Source organism: Dermacentor albipictus, chromosome 9 (assembly GCF_038994185.2).
Source record: "Dermacentor albipictus isolate Rhodes 1998 colony chromosome 9, USDA_Dalb.pri_finalv2, whole genome shotgun sequence".
Classification (NCBI taxonomy): domain Eukaryota; kingdom Metazoa; phylum Arthropoda; class Arachnida; order Ixodida; family Ixodidae; genus Dermacentor; species Dermacentor albipictus.
The window spans coordinates 21,261,227-21,282,498 of record NC_091829.1 but is presented as its reverse complement, the minus strand read 5'-3'; the positions used below and the strand labels follow the sequence as shown (position 1 = coordinate 21,282,498).

Sequence of the window (21,272 nt, the reverse complement as noted above, 5' to 3'; positions counted from 1 at the left end):
TGCCACCATATCAGCTGTTTTGCAAGGGAAGCGATGACCTCGTCAGGCTTATCCGCCTTTAACCCTGGCTTCCTCTTTCTTTGAAAGGAAATACAGTAAATATTCAATTTGATTTAACTATCACGCCATCTTACATAACTTGGCAGTCATACTTCTTGCCATCTTAGTGTTACCAATCTTAAGTCTTGCCATTCTTCTACGATGGCACCACGGTAGTTTATGCTTACAATGCTTACCCTGTTGGGAGCAGGTGGCTGGGTGCGCAGTTTCCTTCGGCAGGCCATAGAAGCTGCTTGTACTAGCAGCAGGAAAACGAGAGCAGCAACAGCGCCGACAATGGCATACAGCTTGATCTGTTCACTGGACGACTCTTCACCCGACGTGTCAGAACCTGGTTAAAGAAACAGAGAGAGAGAGACATATTCTTTCCAGCATCAAGCATTGGTGCGGTGAATCGTGTTTTATTTACCTTTCAGGCGCATGGAACAGTGTATGGAAACCAACTTGGCCCTATCACTCTAGTCCAGATACATGGCACTGCCGAAGCCTGCCAATTTAATTTGCCGCTGCAAGGTCTTGCACTCACTGTCGCGTTAATGGTTGCTTTCAAATAAGCAACTGAAGTTCTATTAGTTGCTGTATTTGCACGATTATAACATGTGAACGAATGTGACACAAGTGAGGAACTCTGATGATACAGAAAAAAGGGATGAAAGTCCCATGAAGAGTTAGGAAACATAATGCAACTGTGCTTGTGGGATTGCTATACAATGTTTTAGTGTAATGTGACAGTGATTTGTGGCTGCATTGGATGTACCTGCCTGTGCATATGTATATGTAATGCATGTATGTATGCACACATCAAGGTAATGGACCATGTTCTGTGCCATGTGGTACAAGGTTATAGTCATAGTGACAACAGACGTCATAGTCCCATTGACCACTACATATGCACAACAGCTCAATTTTGTCGCCACAGGAGGCTTGATATAGCAGTGCCATTCGCAGTTCAGATCCATGCTTTGCATACTGCTACCTAATTTGGCTGCAGCCAGTGCACACCCCGAGTGCCATGGCGTGCACTTAGGAGTTAAAGTATAAGAATCTTGCATCATAAACTTGCCTGGCAGGGAGGACTGGCGCACGTTCGACTCTGGTGCGTCGCCCACATGCAGCTGAAGGGAGGCCGGGTTTACACGCAGGCCTCCAAGAAGCTGTCCTGGCGAGAGGGCAGTGCGCAGGCTCTCCTCTACTACCTGGGCATCGCGGTTCGTTGGCAACAGCAGCTGCATTTCGGCCACCACACCATCAGGTTCTCTGCACAGAAAGAATGCAGCATGTGAGACATTCCCCAAGTGTTCTTACGCTCCTCCATGTCGTGCTTCGTGCTTCTGCACTTCATTTTTCAATGACCAGGAGTTTAAGCTGCATTCCTTCTGCCTTCTCCGTTCTCTTTTCTTTAGAAGTGCTTTATGTATTCAGTAACGTCAAGTTTGCTTAATATTGTTACGTAGGAAGACACCGACGAAAAGCTATTTACAAGTATATTTACAAGGCTATACGCCGCAGTTGACCAAGAGGCAACAGCCCGCGCTAGCTTCCAATCGTCGTCTTCGTCTTCTTCCTGCTCGGCTCTTCGTCATTGGGAATACTACCCCGTAGCACTACCCCCGGCGGCAAAAGCGCCGTCCCGGAGCGACTAAAGGCTGGACTCGGAAGCAGTGGAGTAGCTCTTGAGCCTACTGACGTGCACGACATCACTAGACGCCAGAGTAGATGACGAGGTTGAGCTCACAGGAGCAATTTCATAAGTCACAGGCGTCACCTGGCGCAGCACGCGGTAGGGCCCTGTGTATCGCGAAAGGAGCTTTTCGGAAAGTCCAACGTGACGACAGGGCGACCACAGGAGCACGAGTGCACCAGGCGAAAACTGTACGTCACGGTGGCGGGCGTTGTACTGACGCTGCTGCGTGGTTTGCGAGTCCGTCAGTCGAGCACGGGCAAGCTGGCGTGCATGATCGGCGAGGGCGATGGCGTCGCGTGCATACTCGGTTGTTGAGGTCGCAGCAGGAGGAAGTACCGTGTCAAGGGGCAAGGTCGGTTCGCGACCGTAGAGTAGATAAAATGGAGAAAATCCGGCGGTGTCGTGTCGGGAAGAATTGTAAGCAAAGGTGACGTAAGGAAGGGCAACGTCCCAGTCGTGGTGGTCCTTCGAAACGTACTTGGACAGCATGTCGGTAAGAGTACGGTTTAAGCGCTCTGTCAGGCCATTGGTTTGAGGATGGTATGAGGTAGTCAGCTTGTGTTGAATAGACCAGGAACGCACAATGTCGGCGATAACTTTCGAGAGGAAGTTACGACCACGGTCAGTAAGCAGCTGTCGCGGGGCGCCATGCACTAAGATAATGTCACGCAAGAGAAAGTCCGCGACGTCAGTGGCGCAACTGGTAGGAAGAGCCCGCGTGATAGCGTATCGGGTGGCGTAATCAGTTGCGACGGCTACCCATTTGTTCTCAGATGATGACGTGGGAAAGGGACCGAGGAGGTCTAATCCAACACGAAAAAACGGTTCCACAGGGATGGGGATCGGCTGGAGATGACCGGAAGGTAGCACCTGAGGCGTTTTCCGACGCTGGCAGGGATCACAGGCAGCAACATAGCGTCGGACGGAGCGAGCAAGACCAGGCCAATAGAAGCGGCGGCGGACGCGGTCGTACGTGCGGGTTACGCCAAGATGTCCTGCAGTGGGTGCGTCATGCATCTGAAAGAGCACAGTCTTTCGTAGATGTTTTGGCACGACAAGAAGAAGATCAGGGCCATCAGGGAGGAAGCTCCTTCGGTACAGAATGCCGCCCTGGAGGACATATCGGCGAACGGATGCGTCGGTAGGTGTAGAGCGCAGACGCTCGATGAGTACTCGCAGCGATGGGTCTCGGTACTGCTCATCGGCGATGTTAGCGAAGGCAGACACAGAGAAAATGCCGTCGGCGGTACTACTGTCGGCGTCGTCAGGCTCGTCTACCGGGTAGCGAGACAGGCAGTCAGCGTCCTTGTGTAGTCGGCCAGATTTGTAGGTGACAGAGAACGAATATTCTTGGAGGCGTAAGGCCCAGCGACCAAGTCTTCCTGAAGGGTCTTTCAATGAGCATAACCAACAAAGCGCGTGATGGTCTGTGATGACGGAAAAGGGTCGGCCATATAAGTATGGGCGGAACTTCGCAACCGCCCAAACTAGGGCCAGACACTCACGCTCAGTGATGGAATAGTTGCGCTCCGCGGGTGAGAGGAGCCTGCTGGCGTAAGCGATAACACGGTCGTGGCCACGCTGGCGTTGTGCCAGTACTGCGCCAATACCGTGACCGCTGGCATCAGTACGGACTTCGGTAGGCGCAGAAGGATCGAAATGGGCCAGAACGGGAGGCGTTGTGAGAAGATCGATGAGAAGCGAGAATGCAGAGGCCTCGTTATCGCCCCACTGGAAAGGGGCGTCTTTTTTCAAAAGCTCGGTTAGTGGTCGTGCTATGGCCGCGAAATTTTTGACGAAACGGCGGAAGTACGAGCAAAGGCCGATGAAGCTGCGCACATTCTTGACACACTTCGGAACAGGGAAGTGCGTAACAGCATGGATCTTGCCTGGGTCCGGTTGCACTCCGTTCGCGTCAACGAGATGTCCAAGGACAGTAATCTGGCGACGGCCGAATTGGCACTTCGATGCGTTGAGTTGCAGACCGGCTCGCCGAAAAACGTCCAGGACTGCTGAGAGGCGCTCAAGGTGCGTAGCGAATGTTGGGGAAAATACTATAACGTCGTCCAAGTAGCACAGGCATGTGGACCATTTGAAACCGTGAAGAAGGGAGTCCATCATGCGTTCAAAAGTGGCAGGAGCATTACATAGGCCGAACGGCATCACCTTGAATTGATAAAGACCGTCGGGTGTCACAAAGGCAGTCTTCTCGCGGTCGAGATCGTCCACGGCAATCTGCCAATAGCCGGAGCGAAGGTCAATAGAGGAGAAATAGCGAGCACCGTGGAGGCAGTCAAGGGCGTCATCAATCCGAGGTAGGGGATACACGTCCTTTTTGGTAACCCTGTTAAGGTGCCGATAATCTACGCAAAAGCGCCATGAGCCATCCTTCTTTTTTACCAGCACAACCGGTGACGCCCATGGACTACATGATGGTTCAATAATGTTCTTGGCAAGCATTTTGCGAACTTCGGTGTGAATCACTTGACGCTCAGCCGGTGATACTCGATACGGGCGGCGATGAATAGGAGGGGCATCTCCGGTATTAATGCGATGTTTAACAGCTGTTGTTTGAGCCAAAGGACGATCGTTAAAGTCAAAAATATCTTGGTAGGACATCAGAACGCGGTAGAGCGCACGAGCGTGCTCGGACGGCATGTCGGGTGCAATCATTTTCTGTAAGTTGGCGATGGTACAAGTTGCCGACTGCGATGGTAGAGGAGGATCGGTTGAATTGTCGTCTACTGAAATCGATGCTACAGAGTGATCCTCGAATGAGCAAAGTTGGGCCAGAGACATCCCGCGTGGCAGCACTTGTGTCGTCAAGGCAAAATTGACCACTGGCAGGCAGGCGCAATTCGCCGTAATAGATAAAATAGTATGAGGTAGTGTGATCCCGTGTGTAAGGAGGACGTCTTGCATAGGAGCCGCGATGTAGTGACCGTCGGGCACTGGTGGGGATGACACGAAGTCAACGTAAGTCAGTGCCGAAGGTGGCAAACGAACGAAGTCGACGGAACTGAGGCGAGGAAGGATCCAGAACAGGCAGGTCGAGGCGGAGAGTACTGGCGGAGCAATCGATGAGAGCAGAATGTGCGGAGAGGAAGTCGAGGCCGAGGATGATGTCGTGGGGACAGTGAGCGATGACTGTGAATAGCACGGTAGTGGAGCGATCGGCGAAGGAGACGCGGGCGGCACACATACCAATTACGGGGGCTGTTCCGCCATCGGCGACACGGACAACAGGCGTCGTGGCGGGCGTGATTATTTTCTTCAGCCGGGTACGAAGATCCGCGCTCATTACCGACAAATGCGCCCCAGCGTCTATGAGAGCTGATACAGGAACACCGTCGACTTGCACGTAAAGAAGGTTCAGATGAGTGGGCAACGTCAGGAGAGGATTTGGCGGCGTAGGGAGCAATGCAGCGTCACCTTGAGGCGCTGCATCGTCTAGTTTTCCGGCTGGGAGCGGCGTCCGAAGGGAGTCGGCGAATAGGAACGACGGGGCTGGGGAGAGCGAGATTGTCGTCGTTGGGGTGAAGGTGAACGAGAATAGGGGCGGTTCGGCGCAGGAGAATCGGTGGCGGCATTATCTGAGCGGGCAGCATAGCGACGAGAAAGGCCATCTGGGGGGCGAGAGTAGGCAGTATATGTAGACTGGTTCAGGGAACTCCAGCGACTGCGGCAGTGCCGAGAAATGTGCCCAATTCGATGGCAGTGAAAACAAATTGGCTTGTCGTCTGCAGTGCGCCATTCAGAGGGGTTACGGAAACGTGGTGGGTAAGAAGGTGCGGGACGGGGTGGAATCGAAGATGCCGGGTGGGGATCAGGGCGATGGGCCGAGCAGATGGTGTGAATACCCATGTTGGCGAACTCCTGGCGGACAACTGCCTGGATCAGGGAAACAGTGACTGCAGGTGCATTGGAGGGGCTGGAGTCAAACGCAGCCGGATAGGCGGCCTCGAGCTCACGCCGGACAATCCTGGTAACATCGCCAGTGTTGTTGGGACGAGGAGCGTCGGCACAGGAAGATGTCGCTGGGGTGTTGGGCAGACGGGCAAACTGTTGGTCGATATGTCGGCTTTTAGCAAATTCCAGGCGGCGGCACTCTTTTATAACTGCATCCACCGTCGCGACGTTGTTAAATACGAGCAAGTTGAAGGCGTCATCGGCAATGCCTTTGAGGATGTGGGAGACCTTGTCGGACTCAGTCATGTGTGCGTCAACTTTGCGGCATAGAGCCAAGACGTCCTGAATGTACGTGACGTAGGGCTCCGTTGACGTCTGCACACGACCGGAAAGCGCCTTCTGCGCGGCAAGTTGGTGACCGTAGGGGTTGCCGAACAAGTCTCGAAGCTTTTGCTTAAGCGAATCCCAACTGGTCAGCTCATCTTCGTGCGTCCGATACCAAACTCGAGGTGTGCCACCGAGGTAAAAGACGACGTTGGCGAGCATGATAGTTGGGTCCCACCGGTTATTGCGACTGACGTGTTCGTAAAGGCTGATCCAGTCCTCGACGTCTTCCCCATCTTTTGCCGAGAATACGCCAGGATCACGGGGAGCGGAGAGGGTGATGTAGGTCGTCGAAGTGGCAGCAGGTGTCGGAGCCGGTGGTGTCGGGTTGGCGTCGCCGGGAGCCATGAAGGTAGGCTCGACGTACCGTCCACTGCGAAGCTCCGTGACGAGGTACAGGGAACGTCCACCTCCACCAAATATGTTACGTAGGAAGACACCGACGAAAAGCTATTTACAAGTATATTTACAAGGCTATACGCCGCAGTTGACCAAGAGGCAACAGCCCGCGCTAGCTTCCAATCGTCGTCTTCGTCTTTTTCCTGCTCGGCTCTTCGTCATTGGGAATACTACCCCGTAGCAATATATTAAATATGCTAAGTATCTGCACTATCTTTTCTGTATAGAAATATGCTTGATCACTGTTGTAGGCTTTGTAATATCCCCGCTTAGAATGCAGTCGTGCCTTGTCCATTTTGCATGATGGTGCAAGACAGTGCTGCTAAAGGTAAATGTGGGCACTGTGTAAAAATTGGAGCATAATTGTTCACCAAATTTGCAAGACCCTATTCAGAGTACTATCATAAGTGCAAACTACCTTTACTTATGTCACTTTCATCTAGTCCTGTTGCGAAACTTACCTTACAAGGCGTTTAAGCTTGATCTGGTGCTTCTCGGACACTTCATTCAAGGCAGATTCCAGCTGAAACAAATAGAAGTGTGACAAATTAAGTTTGGCATAATTTTGAACATATTGAATCGACTTCCCTTAGTCCTTTATGGTGTGTTTATTTCATAATGCACTTTTGGCACTCCAAGGGTGAAGTATTCTCTCAAATCGCAAGATTTTATTAATGGCCTAAGAAAAGTGCTCAAAAGCTCTCAAATGATTTTTTAAAGAATAGTCCTAGAAATATAAAGGAACAACATATTCTTAGTGATTCAACAAAAAAGAAGGCACTACTCTAGTGTGACAAAATCTGCACAATTGCTCCGTGACATTATGACTATTCAAAATTTAAATATAAGTTATGCAGTTTTACATGCCAAAAGTGCCATCTGATTATGGGGCATGCTGTAGTGGGGGACTCTACATTAATTTTGACCACATGAGAATTCTTTTCGTCAAAGCTAAATTTAAGTGCACATGCATCTTTGCATTCCGGCTTCGCTGAAACGTGACTGCTGTGACTGGGATCGAGCCCTTAGCAGTGTAGTGCTATAGCCACTAAGCTACTGCATTGGGTTATTAATCTATTAGCTGAACAGTGGACATGTACAGTCGACCAAAAAAGCTTATGGACCAAGAGATCTGACAAAAAGCTGAATATCTCCTCATCCTCAAAACGTAGCCTGGTGTTCCCATTTCCAGCCTTTAGGTGTACGTGCGAACAACATTCGGATGCCCGGTTTTAATGGCTGCTTTTAAACGCTACTCGTATATTTACAATTTTCTGAGATCTCGTGGTCCGTGAACGTTTTTGGGCGACTGTACATTACTGCCATTTTCCCCAATTTCCAATAACCACTCACATTTCAAAATCTATGTCATCTGTGTTTCTTCGAATTCGGGGGTAACATATTGGTGTTAATGTCTTGCTCTTTCAATCGGTGTCTAATTTGAATTCCAAAGAGAGATGGGTGTTTATCGAGGCTTGTTTTGCAAAGCGAATGCATATTTAATGGTGAAAATATAACGCACCTGACATTACCTGACTTTATTCAGCACAGACCATACACTCTACAAAATTCATTAATGCACCAATGAGTGAATATAACAACTGAAACGTGACATTTCAGGAGTATAAAATTAATACTTAAACTAAAAAAGGAAGACACTGTCAGCCATCGGAGTAAGCTCCTTGTGACTTAGCAAACACAGGCCAGAAAACGCGTGCTCTACGTTTGCTCTTGACACGGGATGGCAAAAAAATCAAGGGAAGCTTTTGACGAGATTGCCCCTTTTTTTTGCTGTGCGCTCTCCAGAACCTGCCGAGGCAAACTTCAGCAGATGAAAATTTATGCAGTGAACATTCTAAGAGTTCCTCTTTCAAAGATGGCAGGTCTGCAGAGCAAGCAACAGGCAAAAATAATCTACTGAAGTCTTTTCCTGCTGTCATTAGGTCGTGCGGCCTTCGTGGCTGGGTTCACAACTTGCAAAGCTCAAATTTTGAGCTTTTTGGTTTTCATCAATTCAGAAAAAAATGCCTCAAGGGTTTATTTTTGGCGTTTATCAATATGTACCGAAAACATGGAACCTTACTTATAAATCAAGCAATACTGCAGTGTGGTAAAGCCATAATTTTGTATTTGATTTAATCATGAGTCGCAGTAAGGAACATGTTACCAGGCACCATTCACTACATAACAGAGTAAAGCATAGCTGCTGCCCGAGCGTAACTGATTGCGGCAAGGAAAGGTGTGTAAGGCAGTGGGTCATCAATGCACCCCAATTTTCTTTACTGGACCCCAATTTTCTTTACTTAATTTTCATACTTTTGTACGTACACTGCAAACATTGAATAGACAATATGCCTGCTACTGTATCCTTACTTCACTTGTAACAATACCATCAAACATGTGACTGAGTCTTTCATTTCTTTTGCACATGTTAGCTGTCTTCAGTGCGCCCTCCCAGAGGCATGACTGATTACTTTATGCATAACATATACCTGCCAACTCTCCTCAATTTCTCTCAACTTTCTGAATACTCCCAGACTTTCCCAAAGTTTACGCATATGGGCTTGTTCTACGATTTTATGAATGTTGCGTCATGTTTTACAAAAGATAAATTCTGTCTTCGAAAAAAAAAAGGGCTTTAGAGGTGTTGATGGATAGGGTGTCGCAAGAATAAAGAAAGAATGCACGCAAAAACAAGAATAATGTGGTACTTGCACCACCTTCATGAGGCAGAGCAAGATGCCGTATACTTGTGGGGTACTTGCTTTCAGCAAGTTTATTCAGTACAGTTCCTGAAGCAGGCGAAATCAGCAACAGCAATGTCAGTGCGATCAGAAGGCAATGTGTTCCTTGCCAATCGCTACTGCTCCAAGTTTGCTGCTGCTTGTGTGCTGAGCCTGAAGTTAAATTAATAATAACGCGCATAAGTATATGACAGAAAAGGTGTGTGCGCAGGGCTAAGTTCTTAAGAATGTAAGCCATACACCTCTCCCCATCCCTTGCCCTCCTCCCTTTCTCAGGATCTTTACGAATTTTGAATTTCATAGGTTGGCAGGTATGATAATAGCACAATAAAAAGACAACACGCGTGGGGAAATAAAAAGTGTATGGGCGCAAATAGTATCATCACGTTAACTAAATCAACTCGCTCAACGTTAAGGAACATGGATGTCTGCTCCCTAGAGCTAGCATTACCTGCACGAAAGCAGCTTGCTTAATGGATCGATGAAGTGTGCATGTGAATGTATCTCAAGCATGAAGATGAGCGACTCTTCGTGCAATTATAAAGTATGCACCCGTGCCTCTAACACTCTTAATGTTGGTTAATAGTGTAAGCTTACTTTCAGTAGATAACCCTGTGAACCACAAACAGTGAAGACATTATCATCGATTGGGACACAAGTGCAGATCTGTATTAGTACAGTAGGCTAAGTTTGCTTGAGGCATTAGTGGTAACGGTTGTACTATTCAGGATACTCACCCCTTTAGTCAGCTGCTGAGAGAGAAGCGAGTAAGGCCGTGATCCCCGCACGCCATAGCTGGCCTGCCAAGGTTCCAGTACTTGCAGCCGCAGGTGGTACTCTTCCAGGCTTGGTGGTGGCAGTGTTGTTGGTGCTGAAGGCTTCCTTGGGCCACCTTTTGGCGTGTACCGCGGTGGATAGATGCTCGGCCCTGCACCTGTGTCTTCTGCTGGCGATGAAGCCTTGGTACCTCCTCCCGGTGATGGGCGTGGAGGTGGTCTGGTACCACCTGTACCAGAGCCATTGGGAGCGAGATACCATGACTGAAGTTACGCATTGCGAATGCACGTATGTATCGTACTTGCACAAATAGTGTGCGATATTAGTGCTTTGCACACCAATCCCTTGAGGTTTCACACCTGTTGCAGGTTTTTCATCTCGCGTCACCTTTGCATTCTCTGAGCACGTTAGGTTTCTTGTGTTTGCTGCATAGCATTTCTTTGTTCTACAGCTGTCTTCAAGTGCACATGGGGTAGTGGTCCACCTCTGATGTCATAATGTGGATGTCAGGCTATATGGTGTTAAGCTTTGTATCGGAGATAAAGAAATTTTTCATAAATGTACGACATTCTATTTGTGCCTGAAAAAGATATGTTGGGTGTTTCAGAGCACAGCTCTTAGGTGCCCGTTCCTGCGTTTCACATCGGTGACGTCCCTCGGCGTAACCTAGCGAACAAGCACAGCAAAGGTTGAAAGAGTGAACGCAGAGCGCAGCAGGGGATGAAAGACGGCAATAGCAAATAGAGCATGAGGAGGAAAGCAGAGGAGGAGGGTATGGCAAAAGCATGAGAAGAAACGTGCTGCGGCGACGACTGCTACGAGAAGGCGCCAGAGCAGCTCGCTGCCGTTTGTTCATCGATGGCACGCGGCGAGCACATCCACTGATACCATATATGGAAACAAAGCGCTGCATGAGCAGAGGTCTGTCTGCGGTGGCTGCTGCGAATTGCGCCCATGCATCACCCACACTCCGCCTCTCGCGATCTTCCGAATAGCGAGGTACTCGTGCCAAACTTCGCTCCATTTTCAATGTGCCGCACGAGACAGACTGTCCGCGACAGCCAATATATCGCGAAATGAAAACACATATAGAGCTGGACTAAAAATTTCCCATTAGGGAGTATCATAACTGTCGGTGAAATTTTTGGATTTAGGAGAATGAGCTGCACTTGAGATCTCAGAATGGTCAGGGTGTCATCAAATAGTTACAGTTCTAGCCAATATTTGTGACAAATTAGGGGCTGTCAACTTGTCATAAGCACCTGTTATTCGTAATACTGATATATAATCTGGTGCATACATGCAGCTTATACCAGTGATTCAAAAGCAAAAACTTATAATAATAATAATAATAATAATAATAATAATAATAATAATAATAATAATAATAATAATAATAATAATAATAATAATAATAATAATAACAACAACAACAACAACAACAATAATAGCAATAAATGTACTGACAGGACAACATATCTTATAAACTGAGTAATGTTAATTGTTACTCACACGTATCCCTTCTGGTCTGTTGCTTTAGTCCCAACTTAACTTGGAACCGCAATACCACCTCAGTGCCGCAATATTGTCTCAGTGACAAATGTAAATACTCTGGCTATATTCTACTGTCTATGTTTCTTAAATCACAAATTTTTACCTTTTCCGTGACTTCTAGATCACATTGTAGACCGTCAATAAGAATAAACTAAATCAACTGAGTCATCAAACGGATTCTTTACCTTGTGGATGGCAGCCTGTGAAGCAAACCGGCTCGCTAGAGACAAGGGGCCGCTGCTCATGCTTTCGGATCTTCTTGGAAACGGCGTTGAAGACGCCACCGTGAGTCGGAAACACCAAGTACAGGCATTGGTCCAAATCCAGGTCGTAGCCAACGTCTTCGGAGTAGCGCTGTCGCGCAAAGCTCAGCGTGGTGCGGCCGTCGCGCCGGTGTCCCGACATGTTGGCCACATCTTGAACCGGGTCCAGCAGAGGGGGCTCGTATCCCTCCATCCAACTGCACGGCGACACTTTGACTATCAGTGGTCAGCAAAATAGTTAGGCACTGGAACAAATATGGAATGAACAGAAAAGAATGGACAGGCGTTGCCGCTCGAATGAAAAATGAATGAAAACAGCACAGACTAAAGCAAGCAAGTTAGTCACAGGTTGCAGATCCCTAACAATAAAGCTGTACACACGTGCCAAAGAGGAAGCAGTACTGCAATTCCAACAAAGCAGAATAAGAAAGAATAATAATAATACTATCGCTCAAGACCCATGCATCAGCAAGCTTAGACAGCTCCATTTCTGAAAGGCCAACTGATGAATGGGTGATGCAATTAATTACCCTCGATCTTCCGAATGTGGAATGCCTCATCTTTTACTTTTGTGACTCGGTTATTATAGTGGTAGTGCTTTACAGTAATAATGCATTTATATTGTATTTTATATATGAAGGTAACTATACCTGTTGAATGGAACCCTGCTAAATAAATCAATGCTGAAGTGAACTAATAGGTAAAGACTGTTGGCCTGTTTCACCATGACAGAATGACATAGTGTACTTAATCTGAAGTTATAAACGTTGTGAGCGAAACATTGGGCATTAATTGTTGTCAGTAACAGGTAAGCATTTCTTTAGCGCTAACATACCATAGAACACTAAATGAAAATGCCAGGGTGCTTTTGACTAAAAACATAATAAAAATGTGGTAAAACAGTTACGTAAAAAAAATAAAACATGATCTCTTGAGGGATAGAAGTTATGCACTGCCCTATAGTGCAACATTAAAAGGTTCTTATTATAATTGCAGCAAAATAAGAAGCTGTAATCTTTTGTGTCTCTAAATAGATATGTTAAAATAGCACAGAGCTTAAACTTGCACGATGCATCACTGTCAATGAGACAAAAAAATTGCGGCTTTTTCACTATGCTTTGTGAGAAGGTGGACAGGTGACAGGCCCTTTAAAACTTGATTCACTCTGCTAAAATGTTTTATTTTGATGCCTCTCATGACTGTCTTGTTTCCGACCATGCCTTGCATATCGTTCACTTCAATTCTTGTGATAATGCCCTAGATATTTCTGGCCTGAGATAGTATTCCTGACTTTAAACAAATGAGAATGCTCAAGCGTGATGAACGCTTGATCACTAAAGAGCTATCAACTTGTGAAGAGCTATCAACATTAAAGGAAAATGTTTTATATGTCCTGTGTGTGAAATTTTGCAGTGAAAAGAAAAACTTGTGACCTTCGCCTGTGTGCAATTCACCGGCACTGGTAGTATGCACTTCTCATAGCCCACAAGTGCTTGCAATGCATCCTCGGTTCCCTTGTGGGCCCCAGAAAACCGCCTCAAGAGATCGATTGCGTCCATCACCTGGCTTGGAGTGGGCACACGAGCTTTGGGGTATTCTGCATCATGCACGTGATCATGTTAGGGATCCTCAAAGCCTGATACAGTTTTGGCAGTGGTTGCTTCGAATCCAACATGTCTGAAGCAAGTGACGATGGGCTGTGCGTGGGTGCAATGGGCAGCCTCGTGAAAATAAAGTTAGGCCCATGACTAGGGCACCAAGCTGTTTTAACGCGATAGTGTTAGAGTGCATGCTCGAAGAAAAACCTGTCTGTGTCAAAGTTACTACTTTTTATTTACTATTTCAAGAAGAACATAGCTAAATCGGGTTTGATAGCCAAGTTAGTTTTGTTAATTCAGGTTGATGACAACATTGAACCCTGTGGGTAGTTGCCGGGGAATGGAATTTTCTTTGTTAGATCGGGAACTTTGTAAAATCGGATTTCACATTGCATGTCGCTGCAACCTCTCTCAGTGATAGTTGACAGAGTGTTATCACTTGACGCTGTCAGCTTCATAATTTAAAGGCCACTCACACATCCATGATGAAGTACCGTCCAGTCTCTTCAACCCAGCCCAGGATAGCATCTGTTTTTGGCTACAGAAAAGAAAGGCAACATAGTTATTTGTTGGCTCTGAAGGAAACAAGCCAAACTAAACAGATAGCATAGGAAAAGAAAATTTCCTGTTTGCTTGCATTTCGTTGTCATTTTCTTTCTTTATTTTGCTTTTAAATTATGTTGCGCAGATTTGTTGATTTGAGGGAACATGTTAAAACAAAAAGTAGTTCATTTTGTGAAGCATGAAATAAACAGGTGAATGTATCTACATTTAATCTCAAAATGGGATATGACTGATTGATGGATAATTGTGTATAGCATCTCAGAACTGCATTGAAGGCTGCGAGGGGTGCTGTGATGGAGGACATATGCGTAATTTTCATAATCAGTTGAGATATTTGATGTTTCAAAGAGCTCCAGATAGCGAAAAAAGAAAGTTTCTGTTCTTGGGGTAATGTGTACTTAAGTCATATACATGAGCATCTGATTAATCAACTTATGCAGGAATGTGGCCATTGCCGTTGGAAATCAAACCCATGATATCATGTTGAACATGATTACCCATCGTGCAGCTTTGAGACGGTAAATGCTGTAATTTAATTTATCCGTGGTGGTTGTAACTTGAGTTAAGTATTTTGCTTTTGCAGCACCTACCATGGCCTTGTTTGTAGAGAAGCCAATGCCTGTCCACTTGTTGCTACGCGTGGTGATGGTGAAGGCAACCTGGTCAGAAGAGGCCTGGTAGTGCCAGCTGGCTGTATACTCGCAGTCGTCGGCAGCACATGAATCGGGGAAACGCCAGGAGCCTGAGCAAGCAGCATCTGAGCTCCCACCTGCGACATTGGTGAGCAATATTTTAGCCAGCCATACTGTTTGTCACTTCATCATCTGAAAAACTGAGTCCCCAACCATTGGTCACAACCGTCACTTCCAGCCATTGGTCACTATTGCTGGTCGCACAATATTTGGTCATAACCACTAGTCGTGGAGTAATTAGTCACAGTGTTTCCACACTCTAACTTATGGCGAATTTTTGGTCAATTCTCATTGTTGCACAGCCAGTGAATTATATATGCAAATGCTGCAAGAGTCAAGTTTTACTGGTTGCCATCAAGTGCATTCAGGTTTCTGAATGTTACAAAATTTTGCTGTTACTATTAGCAATTTGCGACCATCTTATTATACAGTAAAAGCTCGTTAATTCGAACCGCAAGGGGAAGCCGCTTCAGTTCGAATTAACGAAAGTTCGAACTAACGAAAGTGAAGGAGGGCAACAGTACACTGCGATTTGGAAGCAGTAGGGCATGTCTGAAATTTGGCGTGTCAGAAAGTGATGGCGTGTGCCGCGGGCACACGCCATCTTCAAGTCGAAGCTCTGGGTCCGACTTTGCCACACCACCGATGTCCACCGAAACGAACGTTAGCAACACCATCACAATGAATCGCGACGGCCGATACCTCCTAAGCAGAAAACAGAGGTGCACAACCGATGAAGACTGCCGAGACAAAGACGCTGAACCTGTGAAGGTGGCGAAGGCCCTGATTCGTTGGTTATTGATTGCAAGCGCAGCTGCGACGTACTTGATTCACTGTGTTTTGGAGCTTGCCGTGCCATCTCCGCACAATATTAACAGCTAAACAAAATTTTCAAAGCCTCTGAGATTCGCAACGGGCAAGAAGTCTCGGAGGTTACGTAGAACGGAGAGGCGGCAGCCGCCGCTGCCTTCTGGCTGACCCCGCGTCGGTTAGATTTTTGTCCGATTTTGCCTTCTCTCGCCGTTCTCTCCGTTTCGGAGGCAATACAGCCTTGTGTGTAGGCAGTAGGCGCGTTTCTCTGGCTGTGTGCCAGGTGAGCGTAGTTCGAATTATCCGTGAGGGAACCTTCTCGCGTTCGAATTAACGGACTTTTTTATACATAGACTTCTATGGAGCTTGGCCGGACCAAATCGTACAGTTCGAATTATCCATAAATTCGAATTATTGGAGTTCGAATTAACGAGCTTTCACTGTAGTATTAGCTTCTGCCAGGCATGTTCGTAGGCTTTCCCATTAAATGAGTCCCTTCTGTGGAGGTCCAAGGCTTTTAATGTTTTGAAAGATGCAGTTGTTCAATTGGCACAGCAGCACATGTTAAAGGGCATCTCGGTAGGTCCTGTCAAAAATGTTGGTTATGGACAAGAAGTTGTAAACCACCACCGAGAGAGCATCCTGCAGCAAAAATTTTCTTTTTTAATGGCTCAGTAGTAGCTGAGATAGAAGCGACTGAAGTGTTGTGATGCCACGGAGCAAAGCGGCTCCTCGTAGCAGAGGCTCTCTTTTATCGCGTTGACGAGTGCTTGCCAGCAAGGCACTATTACACAAGCTGTTACAAGTATTGTGCATAGTACTAATACACGCCAGTGTAGCTGCTAAAACAAGACTTGCCACTTGGTCCTTGTTCCGCTGGAGGCAAAGAGGGTGGGGGAGGTGGAGGCCTTTTTGGCGGTGGCTCGCGGCATCCGTGCAGGCACAGCGTTGTCTTCGAGACCGCCGGATTTTGTGCATGGCGGCCGATTTTGCGCAACACGCTGTTGTAGGTGCCACCCGCAACGGGAAAGACTAGGTGCAGGCAGCGGTCTTCAGTGAAGGCAAGGTCGTGCACAGCGTCGCCGGTGTCGAACTTGCGTGCGAAGCGCAGCATGGTCATGCCGTCGGCGTGCTCACCGCTCACATTGAACAGGTCTGATCGGACATCATTCGATGGTTCCTTGTAGCCGGACAACCACCTGAAGTCGATGTTCATAATCAGTGCACTGTACTGCATTTTGCATGTCTGACTGCAGCTGAATGAAGTTTGAGCTGAGCATGCATCAGTTCAGTAGGTTGGGTTAGGTAGTACTGATAGTAAACAGATATTAAACATTCTGGTCGAGGGGTATTGGGATATAAACTTAATTGTTTTCTGAATAAAAAAAATTGCAGGTTCTAGTTTTCCAAATAGGTTGATTGAACAATTTTGAATTTTGCACCCATTGGAATGTGGTTATTGCTATCAGGCCGAGAACCAAACACTTGTCCCAGTAGTGCCTCAGCAAGAGAATGCCGTAGTCACTGTGGCTGGTATAACTAGCGTTGCTGTACTCTGCCATGTCAGTGGAAATAAATAATATGTAAAGTTATACACCTTCGTTGCATGGAAAACAGAAGCAATCTGTAATAGTAACTCATTTACACTGAATGAGGTGTAAGAACTAAGTGGTGCTGCTTTATAGCTACGAGCTTGTTTGCTTCTTTCATCCATTTTTAAACTGATGACTACAAAGCACGCACAGTTGTACAATTATCAGTAGAAAAAGAACCTGCCGCAGTAGCTTAGTGACTGCGGCATTATGCTGCTGAGCTCGAGTTTGTAGGTTTGATCCTTGTCACAGCGGCTGCGTTTTGATAGAGGTGAAATGTAAAAACACTTGGATACTTTGGTTTAGGTGCACAATAAATACCCCACGTAGTCAAAATTAATTCGGTCTCCTCCACAACAAGGTGCCTAATAATCACATTGTGGTTCTGGCACATGAAAACCGAGAGTTAAAATATTTGATACAAAAAAAAAAAGAAATCTATTGATCTTCATAGACAGCTGTGCTGCACTGTTCTCTGTTGCAATTTAGAACACTTAATCACTTACACTGCACAATCCTGCAGTTACTTACATGTCATAGACAAAGAACCGGCCATTTTTTTCCACCCACCCAATCACGGCATCTGTGTTGGGCTGAAATGGAGAAAGGAGGACATTGGTAACAAGTACATGTGCAGATTTGGTACTAGTATGCACTTTTATGCTATCCGTGAAACACTTTTCAGTGACTTGTTTTTGTGTTATATTGTTGTGGGAGCATATACATAGACCTTTTTTTCATTAGCGCTACCATATTGTGTAGGCAGTGGTGCCATTTATGGGCAGTCGGTGTGCTGGCTTGGGTGAGCACGCTGTGTCTTATGCCAGTTATATGCTTCTGGTGGTTGTATTTGCGCTCGCACGGTTTATTTAGTAGGATGTGGCATCTTCGATGTGGGAAACAGTTCTGTGAGGCGTACTGAAGTGGTTTAAGTCAGCACGGCCTGAGGTTCTACTGGCATTGAGGCAGATGGAGCACCCAATGCGATGAGTGTGAACATGTTAACTTGAGCCTACAATCAGCTACGGAGATCAGTTGTGTATTTCTGAAAATAAGTTTCACGAATGGGACCTTACTGCACCATTCTCACCCTAATTCTAAGGTGTGGTTTAGCAGCAATGATTAGTTACGAAACAGATGATGATCTTAACAGCGTGGGTACTGATCAGCTGTAAAATAAGTTGTGCTGTTAACTTTGACAGGTGTTCCAACTGTTATCTGTAACAGTTTAACTGTAAACTGTAACTGTAAACGAGGTTTGTAACAACAAACTTCGTTTGTTGGACGAGGTTTGTTGGACTGTACGGTGTAAATCACACTTGTTGAGTGGTCGAGTGTCCAGCCGCGGTCTGTGCAAGCGCCTGAACCAGTGGTAGATGCTGGGTTATAGATCTACTTGATTTAACAGTGCATGGTACACGCATGCTGCATGACCATGCACATTCCTATTCTTGCATTAGCCAGTGTTTTTCTTTCTCGTGTGTATTTTTTGTTTTTCGCAACGAAAGAAGATGACAACAATTCCTTTTTGTTTGGTCTATTTGCTCTTGTTCTCTACTATGCACTCACCCGTTTTATGGAAGTTGTGTCCTCACAAATAGCAGTGGGATTCTTTTTAAGCAATCCGCTTTGGATATTACTGCTTTACAGGGCGAAAATGCATGGCTGAAGCACAAAGCTTATGTGTACCATGCTGGTTTACCAACCACACCGATTGCTGTTGTTGAGCAACGCCATCGACTTCATATAGGAGGCTAACGTAGACACAGCATAGCGATTTTAATTTTACTAGACATGAAATGCTTGAGAATGATGCCAGTGGCTGATTCAAATATTTTATAACGATTGGCACTTAGATGTTTCGCGGTTGCATTGCGTTGGCTGTACTCAAGCACTCTTATGCTTTTGTTCCTGCTCCAAGTGATGAGACAGTGAGAACTTTTTTCCCAATTCAAGCTGGCAATTCATAGACGCCAGTTCTCTTCGTCGAGTGATAACCCATAGAGCCAAAACAGTTCACAACACATCACACAAACTACGGCCGATGATGCATGTCCCATTTTTGCGCAGCCAAGAGAAATTTCCGCATACTGTACATAGTTAGTGCTGCACAGAAAGGCTACACAGGGGTTCTCTGACAACCTTGTACAAGCTGACGTCACATAAATTTCACAGAAAACAAGCTAAAACATCTCCAAATCATTCCTCAGCATGCGACGGCAACACATTCCAGCAATGCCGCACTGGCTTGCACAAGCCAGAGAGGAGGAAAACCTCGCTGCATGCCCTTTCCTCCTTAGTTGATGAAAAAGTCTCCCTACTGTTCCTGTCCCGTCCCTCTCTCTCTCTATGTATATATGTATATAGGTGTACAGAATGACTGCAGCAGTGCCCCTTGACTGCATTCTCCACTAAATTTGTTCACAGAATATTTTTGACTTTGCCTGAAACATTTTCTTTGTTGTGTCAGCTGAAGAACCCACTCACACATTTTTCTTTTTTTTGTAAGCAAAAGCACTAGCTTGTGTCCGTTTTTGCAATCACTACTCATTGCTAAGGCTAAAATTGCACTGCTACAGCTTTGGCTTGCCCGAGACCTACCATGCGACGGTCCTCTGAAAACCCAAGTCCAGTCCACCGGTCAGGAATCTTTGACCGGACTTCAAATGACACTTCTTGTGTGTGCGGATTAGCAAGCCAGCTGGCGGTATAAGTGCAGCTGTCACCCCGACATGTTGATGGGTAACGCCATTCACCCTGGCATGGGTCCCGTCGTGTCTCTCCTGCATAAAAATGCAGCATTGGTTGTTGCAATGCTTCAGTGTTCTCTCTATATCAGCTCTAAGAAGCAACTTTTTATGATTATAATTATTATTATTGTTATTGCATGAAAACAGATAAACATCAAGCAAAAGAAATTAAAGTAGTTTCGCAATTGTCTCCTGAAAGGGACGCCTCTCATGTCACGTCATGCCACGTGACTTCCTATATCTTAGGTTACATGCAGTCAGAGGACTTCTTTCAAAAACATGCACTCACTCAGTGATAAGCATTTCATACAGCTTTTGCAAGTCAGAATTGTAAGACAGTTCGGCTGTTTACGAAAGTGCAAGTCCAGATATCAGTCTTCTTTTTAAAAAATGTATCGGGAACCAAGCACTAAATAACTAAAACCATGCTTTATCCTTCTTATCTAGGCACAACCAGGTAATTCTAACTTGTGCAGTACTGTTACATATGTGAATGTTTTTATGCATCCTCCAGGGAAACATGGCATGGTGAAACCTTTTCCTCTTTTGCTAAACTGCGTCTGCACTTCTGACTCTTTAATCTGCGTACTGTTGCGATAGCTGTAGGCCAGAACAAGCCTGCAAACATCAATTTTCGTGCGATCAGGTAAAGGAATTCCGCGTGCGATTACAACTGCTCACCGTGGAAGTTGATGACAGCACTTCCTCTTTGATCCTTGTGGCCGTGGTACTTGAGCTCATCGGGTCGGTAGAAGTCGAGCACGCTCGCGTGGCCTTCGTCCAGGCCTGTCTTTGGCGAGTGGACATAGTTGCCGTGTTCCTGCCCTTGCGCCCAGATCAGTAGAGTCGGCGCATTCTTGAGCGGCTGATCCGACAGTTCGTTGGCTGTGCAGAAGGAGTAACAGTTTCTCATCCACCCATTTTGTAATATTCTTTTGCTGACCAACGCAACTAGAGTCTCATATAATGCCGAAATAAAAAAAAATCATTCTTATAGTGAATTCAGTTTAAGATTTTGCTCAGTTTTGGTTGCGCATAATAAAGCTACAAAATGTGGGTTATACACATATATGTATGAAAGAAGTTCCCACGGTAACTTCTGAGATTTTGGAGTGACTGCCAGATGCTAGTTTTTGGAAGCTGGTCATTCAGCTAAAAGGGTGTGCTGCTGGAAAAATGTATTCTGCAAACTATCCACGAGACCAGTTATTCAATAAATGTAGGCCATTTTTCGAAACTGTGAAAAGCCATTTGTTCAAAGTATAAGGAGATAACAGACTGCTTAGAAAGCAAAAACAAAAAAGCTACCTCAACCAGTTGTTGCCACATTGGTATGCTAAATCACTGCAGTTGTTTTGCATAACAAATGAATAAAACATGCATGCTCATTGTTTTATATGCACTATTTTATTATATGAACTATTATGAAAACACAGTATGCACCACTGCATTATTATGTAATTCATAGCTCATACACACACCTGCTGTTTTG

General features: G+C 46.1%; 2 protein-coding genes and 1 long non-coding RNA gene across 6 annotated transcripts in view; 1 reads left to right on the top strand and 2 right to left on the bottom strand.

The window, feature by feature from the left end:
- LOC135921818 (uncharacterized) overlaps window positions 1–21,272 on the bottom strand; it is a 67,846-nt gene that overhangs the window by 3,342 nt on the left and 43,232 nt on the right. For both annotated transcript variants that reach the window (XM_070526270.1, XM_065456161.1), the window contains exons 9-19: window positions 20,462–20,665; window positions 19,632–19,813; window positions 17,562–17,623; window positions 16,297–16,637; window positions 14,527–14,705; window positions 13,849–13,910; window positions 11,697–11,971; window positions 9,918–10,186; window positions 6,898–6,959; window positions 1,124–1,317; window positions 237–391 (exon numbers count right to left, since the gene is read on the bottom strand). In XM_070526270.1, the coding sequence (XP_070382371.1) occupies window positions 237–391; window positions 1,124–1,317; window positions 6,898–6,959; window positions 9,918–10,186; window positions 11,697–11,971; window positions 13,849–13,910; window positions 14,527–14,705; window positions 16,297–16,637; window positions 17,562–17,623; window positions 19,632–19,813; window positions 20,462–20,665 (1,985 nt within the window). The remainder of the gene's footprint in view (window positions 1–236; window positions 392–1,123; window positions 1,318–6,897; window positions 6,960–9,917; window positions 10,187–11,696; window positions 11,972–13,848; window positions 13,911–14,526; window positions 14,706–16,296; window positions 16,638–17,561; window positions 17,624–19,631; window positions 19,814–20,461; window positions 20,666–21,272) is intronic.
- LOC135921819 (uncharacterized) overlaps window positions 1–21,272 on the top strand; it is a 30,708-nt gene that overhangs the window by 4,950 nt on the left and 4,486 nt on the right. The window contains exons 2-4 of one of the 3 annotated variants that reach the window (XR_010570637.1): window positions 1,203–1,339; window positions 10,005–10,245; window positions 14,520–14,716. This is a non-coding gene — a long non-coding RNA (uncharacterized lncRNA). The remainder of the gene's footprint in view (window positions 1–1,202; window positions 1,340–10,004; window positions 10,246–14,519; window positions 14,717–21,272) is intronic. The other 2 variants (XR_010570636.1, XR_010570638.1) reach the window with 2 other exon arrangements.
- Window positions 1,568–6,559, bottom strand: LOC139050077 (uncharacterized). Its single transcript, XM_070526271.1, has 2 exons — window positions 3,800–6,559; window positions 1,568–3,732 (listed from the first exon to the last, which is right to left on the bottom strand). The coding sequence occupies exon 1, from the start codon at window positions 6,383–6,385 to the stop codon at window positions 5,195–5,197; it is 1,191 nt and encodes a 396-aa protein (XP_070382372.1). The 5' UTR covers window positions 6,386–6,559; the 3' UTR covers window positions 1,568–3,732; window positions 3,800–5,194.

Coding starts and splice junctions, on each gene's coding strand:
- LOC139050077 (XM_070526271.1), bottom strand. CDS start 6,385: ATGGCTCCCGGCGACGCCAACCCGACACCACCGGCTCCGACACCTGCT.